At 38.1% G+C, this 7,018-nt stretch overlaps 1 protein-coding gene across 2 annotated transcripts; it reads left to right on the forward strand.

Moving 5' to 3' along the window:
• Window positions 1-203: 203 nt before the first annotated feature.
• On the forward strand, window positions 204-6,642 carry LOC122638903 (fructose-1,6-bisphosphatase, cytosolic). 2 transcript variants are annotated; one of them, XM_043831760.1, is made up of 12 exons: window positions 204-419; window positions 981-1,028; window positions 1,166-1,240; window positions 1,338-1,399; window positions 1,505-1,571; window positions 1,694-1,807; window positions 2,086-2,172; window positions 2,398-2,468; window positions 2,549-2,614; window positions 5,582-5,668; window positions 5,770-5,845; window positions 6,374-6,642. In XM_043831760.1, the coding sequence occupies exons 1-12, from the start codon at window positions 261-263 to the stop codon at window positions 6,485-6,487; spliced, it is 1,026 nt and encodes a 341-aa protein (XP_043687695.1). In that variant the 5' UTR covers window positions 204-260; the 3' UTR covers window positions 6,488-6,642. The 2 variants fall into 2 exon arrangements, with proteins under 2 accessions (XP_043687695.1, XP_043687691.1); XM_043831756.1 differs by lacking the exon at window positions 6,374-6,642 and adding an exon at window positions 5,981-6,077 and having other exon boundaries at window positions 5,770-5,907.
• Window positions 6,643-7,018: the final 376 nt, after the last annotated feature.

Consider the following 7,018-nt stretch of genomic DNA (forward strand, 5'->3'; position numbering starts at 1 on the left):
TCTCTCTCTCTCTCTCTCTCTCTCTCTCTCTTGTCACACACACATCAGCCGTTATCTGAGTCATTGCAGTTATATATAACAACCTCAGAAGTACCGGGTTCCTCGAAGTGAGGACCTCCCTCGTTCTCTTTTAGCTTTTGGTGGATCGACACAACCCTATCTCCACCTTCTCTTCCATTTTTTTCCCCATTCTGTAAGAGTTTTTGCGGCTGGATTTAGAACTTTGATTTCTTAGATTGATAGACAAATAAGTAATCGCCATGGATCACGCAGCGCAAGCTTCCCAAACGGATTTGATGACCATCACTCGTTTTGTTCTCAACGAACAGTCCAAGCACCCAGAGTCGCGTGGTGATTTCACTATCTTGCTCAGTCACATTGTTCTCGGTTGCAAGTTTGTCTGCTCCGCCGTCAACAAGGTCTCGCCTGTTCTTTAGTTTTCGACTTCTTTTTCATATTAATTGATAGAGCTGATTTCGAGTTTTTGATTTCTCTTTTCAAGCCTATACGTTTGGATATTTGGATTTAAGTTTTCCTTTATACAATTCGTTTCTCTGATTCATGGGGGGGGGGGGGGGACAGAATTTCGTTAAATTGAGATTGTGGTCACCAATCGCCCATCAAGGTTACGATCGAACTTTGCCCCATTAAGTCTTTAAGTGAGCCGAGTGAAAGACATAGACTATGGATGAACGGAAAATTCTGGTCAGGTCTGGTCTGATTTGTTTCTTCTTCCCGGAGAATCGCATGAAACCGGAATTCTTTTAGTGAGCTTGGTCAACTGTCAATTATAACTCCGTTAATGACAGTAGTGAAGAAATTAAAGATGTCGGAATTTGTGAGGAGATCGTATGTGTGCGTGATTAACCTCTGGGAACAGGACACAGAACAGGGGAGAAGGAATGAGTCAATTATTTGTCTTCTGTCAACTTATTTGTGTGTTTTGTTGTCCCGTTACATGGAGGTGTTTACTTGTGCAGGCCGGTCTTGCCAAACTTATCGGACTTGCGGGAGAGACCAACGTTCAGGCAAGTTTTCTGTGGATTTTAACCACTTTTCCATTTTATGCTCATATCTCGATGATGCTTCTATTTTCAATCTCTTCACGAATGCCATGTTTTCTGTTGGCTATCCTCTTGAGATGATGCTATTGCCTTGATTCCAGGGTGAAGAGCAAAAGAAACTGGATGTGCTCTCAAATGAAGTTTTCATCAAGGCTTTAACAAGCAGTGGCCGTACTGTAAGTTGTGCTTCATTTGGTAAACTCATGTGGCTCAGAGAAGCTTGATGATTTTTTTTTTCTTATTTTGCTTAAAGCTTTGAACCTTTTATGGCAGTGTATACTTGTTTCTGAAGAGGATGAGGAGGCAATATTTGTGGCACCATCAATGCATGGAAGGTGTCTGCTGATGCTCTCTGTTTTTCAAGTTGCTGTGTTAAATACTTGAATGATGGACACGGACTTTTACTAATAAAAAAATTAGAATTTTTGCTAATAGTGCAGGTATATCGTTGTTTTTGATCCGCTGGATGGATCCTCTAACATCGACTGTGGTGTTTCCATTGGAACTGTATGACCTCTTAACCTGGAGCATGCTATTCCTTTAAAATTTGTTTGAAGTTGCTATTTTTCAAAGTTTTTATCATATTGATAGTGATTGGTTTGAATCTCCTTTCTCCTCTTTTGAACTAGATATTTGGGATTTATATGATTAAAGATAAAGTTCAACCAACTCTAGAGGATGTGTTGCAATCTGGGAATAATATGATAGCAGCCGGCTACTGCATGTATGGAAGCTCATGCATGGTACATATAATCAACCTCTACTGGGTTCATTTTCTCTTCAATCACTTTCGAGAGTTCTTCAGTTTTCTCTATGCTGCTGAACCGAACAGAGCTTAAAATGTCTCTCCTCTCAGTTCAGTAGGGATTTTCTCTCATTCTGTTTTAGAATGAATCTACGATTCCTAAATTTGGTTATCTGTTAGAAGGACCAATGTTTCATGAGATCTGCAGCCTGCATAGCGTGCTGTTACAGCTTTTGGTGACAATTTGTCTTCATCCTGTATCTTTTTATGTTGCAGCTTGTGCTGAGTACTGGTAGTGGCGTCAATGGTTTCACACTTGATCCCTCTCTTGGGGAGTTTATATTAACCCATGCAGACATCAAGGTTAGTATTTCCAATCCACACGAAACAAGTTTTTACATCTTTTAATTCCCTTAGCTTTTTCCACTAGTTCAAAGAACCCCTCTCAATATATGCCATTTGCTTTTAATCTCGTGCGGCTTCTTATTTTTAGGTCCCAGTTATGCTATTAGGTTCATACCTTCTCTTTCTAGGTGTTGTCTTGGGTCTACTTTGTATTTTATCATTTGATGAGATTGCCCCGTGCAGATCCCAAAGAAAGGAAAAATCTATTCAGTGAATGAAGGAAATGCCAAGAACTGGGATGGACCAACTGCAAAGTATGTTTTTGTCAATCTAGCTTTATTCGTCTTGCTGTTATCATGAAAATTAGTAGTTTATGCCACTATTTTATTCCCAGGTATGTGGAAAAATGCAAGTTCCCTAAAGATGGTTCATCACCAAAATCCCTTAGATATGTTGGCAGGTACCTGGATGCTGCACTCTCTCTACTTCTAGTTGTTATTATATATCTATATTGAATCCAATGTTTGAAATATCTATAATGTAGTCCTAGATAGGTAGGAGACCTACTAGGAGCCAAACAACAGGATCAAATAACAAAAGGGGCTGCTGGTTCGAATGGACATCACTAGGATTTAAGTCAATTCCTAGGGTTAGGGTAGGATAATGGGAATATAGTTTATACGATTAAACTAGGCAGGTTTTGGGGAGTTTAGAAAGCTAGATTTGGTTGGGTTTAGATGAGAATTCAAAATTCCAGAAATTAGGGTTAGGGTTTCAGATTTTGGGTTTTAGAAATTAGGTCAAATTTAGGGTTTTGAAAGAAAAATATGGGCAGCAGCTTGGGTCGAGTGTAGGGGGTGTTAAGGAGAGGCTGTGGTTTGAATTTGAAGTAATTCTAATGGTTAAATATGGTTGGGCAGCAAGATTTAGGGTTTAATGGAGTTAGGGTTTATGGGATTCAAACAAATAATAAAGGGGATTGATTGGGGGAAAGGATGAAGAAGAAATTGGGTGTCAAACTTACTGGAGATTCCACTGGCAGCAGCTTGAATAGATGTGAAGGATAGAACCACCTTCGAATTGAAGAAGATCCTCCCAGCCGTCACGGTGTAAGGAGTCAACCTGATTCCACCAGTCCCTTTCCACCTTGATAGAACCACAAGGATGCACACTCACAAGGAGCAACACTCAACAGATCAGGGCAGCAGCAATGGCAGCAAACAAAAGCTTTTCATTAATCAAAATTCCGTCTTCAAGGCTTTGCCCCCTTACAACCTTATATAAAAGACTAAAAAATAGACTTCTACTCTAAAAAGGAAAGGCCTAACCCTATCCCTAACCTATTAGGTAACTTAAACTGACTAGGAAACTAAAATACTAAAGGAAATAGACTCAAAACATGGCTAGACTTATAGAGTCCTAATCCAGCCCAACTTACATCACATGACCACTTAAGTTGTCACATGACCACTTAACCAAGTCACATGATCACTTAAATTGAACCAATTGGATGCAACCAATTTGAACCAGTTCAATTAAAAAAACATAAAAATAAACTAAGTATTGGGTTAATCCCGTATGCAACCTATGTACCCCTAGTTTAGGCTCATTAAAGTGGCCTAATACATGAAAAACCCTTGGGAACAAAGGCCCAACATGTATATAACCCAACCCTATGCCTATTTCTAAAGAAATAAGCCCTATTTGGTGATGATTCTGCATCAATCTACCTGATAAACTAACTGCTCATTGGTTCATCCTTCCTTTTCTTTTTTCCTTTGATCGGAGAGGGGGAGGGAAGGAATAACAAAATGAAGATTTAATTGAGTATGATCAAAAAACAAAAAACTATGATGGAGATGTACAATATAATTGTGTAAATTTGAATTCCTAGACCCACCGTCACCCACACCCACACACGCACACATACATATGCAATAATGCGAAAGCACATCAGAATCACATTGACAAAATAGAAGTGAAATAGACATTTCCAAGAAACATCCTAAAACTTCAGTTGTTGAACCTCGATCAAGGATATGATTGGGTAGATCATTTTGCAAATTCTTTGGATCACCCTCCTATTTCCTTCAAAATTCCTCCTGTTTCTTACCAAATGGTCCACAGCTTACTGCAAATGGGATGATATTCTGTAACATTCCACCCATTTTCCCCAGAGGGAATACTTCGGAAGGCATCACCTCAAGCAACTTCGAAAAGGACAAATAGGCAGTCCCTCAAGTCTCTAGATTCCTTACAATGAATAAACAAGTGGGCCACATACTCCTCTGCCATCTCACATATCACACGTTTGTTCATGAAATGAAATCCTTACTATTTCAAGTGACCAATTGTAATTCAAGACTGCTAGAGGATTGTAGAAATCACTTGGGGTCACATTTAAGTGTTCCTGTCCTCCAAAACTTGGAGGAGAGGAATACTTAAATGTGACCCCAAGTGATTCTTTTCTTTCAAATAATTCTTAACCACTTCAAAGGCATTCCATCAATTTTTCACCCCTTTGAGTAAATGTAGGAATCTGAAACCTTGTTTTTGACGTAGAATGCTTTATCAAAATTATCAGTTTGTGGTTGCTTGTTTGACGATATTAGGACATCTACCTTCCGAACCTACCAAAATTAGAAATCAACCAAGCAACATAGGCTAGGTGGTACCTGTATTTTGTGCTCTATCAGTGAAATATTTTTTCTTGCATATTCTGTAATCTACTTTATGAATGATCTGAACATTTATAGAAGAACGAGACCTTACTGAGAAAGTTTGATCTGTTGAGCTTACCTTCAGAATTGTGTCAGACTGATGCCTCAGTTTTGTGCCCTACTCGTGTCACTGGGAGTTTCATCTCTTTAATTGTTGATCATTTTTTTTTTGAAAATTTTATTTGTATTGTGTTAATTTATATTGTCCAGTATTGCATGTGTAAATGTACAAGTAGAAAAATCAGAAAGTGCATATCCACTTTTCTTGGCAAAGGCTATTTGCCAAGAAACTCGGGCAATATTATAAATGAATTAAGCAGATGTGTCAAATCAAAGATTGACCATATAATTGAGGACCATATTTTCCCCACAAATGCACACGAGTGACATACATATCTGCATAAAAAACTTGAATGCCTGAATATAGCAGCTAGTATTAAAAGAAAACCGTCTCATTTGTCCTGATTCTGCTGTTGCTAAAGATGCCTGTTCAGAAGTTCATTACGCTGGAGCAAATTCAAGATTTTTTTGAGTTGATTATCCAAAAATCAGTGCAGAATCTAACTGAAAGTTAACTATTTAAAAATGATGAAACATATTCCGTTCTATCATTAGATAATTCAGTCTTCTCGTTTTCCTATTTTGATATGTACTATGTTTAACCTTAAAAAAGGTTCAGTTTCTAATGACGCTATAATGGTTAACAGCATGGTAGCTGATGTCCACCGCACATTGCTTTATGGAGGTATTTTTTTGTACCCTGCTGATAAGAAGAGCCCAAATGGAAAACTACGGTATGTTTAGATAGTACTCACAGGCTTACAATAGGATGTATTTACAATGGCCAGTCTTGCATGCTGATTTGTGCCTGATATATAGTACCTCAACTGAACAGTGTCCTCTATGAAGTCTTTCCGATGTCTTTCTTGATGGAAAAGGCAGGTGGTCAAGCTTTTACTGGCAAACAACGGGTATTTGGACTGACTGCCCTCAATGATATAAATGCTGAATTTGTATTGCTCTCATCACTGGTATAAATGCTGAATTTGTAGCTGACCCATTTAGTTGGGATAAGGTTATGGTTGTGTGTGTCTCTCATCACTCATGATATTTCTCAAACCTTCATACCATTTTCAATGGTTAATAACTATTTCCACTCTTACATTCAATTACTCAATATATAGAAATCTCTGAACCAATCAAATCAAGCTGCTACTAAAAATATGACTACCCAAAACTTCGACCAACATAACCCAAATAGAACTTCTTCATTAACTGAAAACACTGTAAGTCTTTCAAAGAAACATCATGAGATCTGCCAATAAATGTAGATAAATGACTAAACCCAACTGTAAGTGCATCATCAGGACAATATCTTGCCAAGAGTTCTATTATTTTCTATGCTCAGATTGGTGTTTATGCATTTGATAGAGATTTTTTTTTTTTAAATTATGAAACTCTGGTATAGACTGTTAACTTATTACCATGCATATTGGCAGGCACTTGACCTGATCCCACAGAAGATCCATGAGAGATCCCCCATATTCCTTGGGAGCTATGATGATGTTGAGGAAGTCAAAGCGCTTTATGCTGCTGAAGAGCAGAAAGCATAATTCTGCAAACCCATTCCCTCTTAGTAGTGAAATAAGTTGTTTGTTTATTTTGAGGGCTCTTCATATGTGCATTCTATAGCCATATCTTCGTAGGCTAGGATCTCTGTACTGATCACTGCATCACAACTTACTAAAGGATCAGGGTACAGGTTTCATTTTCTGTTAGTAAAAAATAACCTAATGATTTGCTAGTGCAGAAGCTATACATACTTGGAGATAGGTTATTAATACTTAACACACAACTTACTTTAACAAAGATTTAATTTAAAATAATCTGATGGCTTGCTAGCATAGAAAATAACATGCATGGAGATGGGTGTGCATCCATCCACTGACAACTCCTCATGACTCATAAAGACTAAATTTCATCGATTGGGGTTACCGTGATCATTGTAGTCTTGAACCCGGGCACCATCACATTTGCTTCTCAACTAGAATTTCAGCAAGGTCAAGGAATGAAAGAGGAACAAGAGATGGCATTATAGCAATTGATAGAAACATCATACAGTGGTGGAAATATGTACTAGGTTC

The sequence above is a fragment of the Telopea speciosissima genome, chromosome 1 (genome assembly GCF_018873765.1).
Source record: "Telopea speciosissima isolate NSW1024214 ecotype Mountain lineage chromosome 1, Tspe_v1, whole genome shotgun sequence".
Classification (NCBI taxonomy): domain Eukaryota; kingdom Viridiplantae; phylum Streptophyta; class Magnoliopsida; order Proteales; family Proteaceae; genus Telopea; species Telopea speciosissima.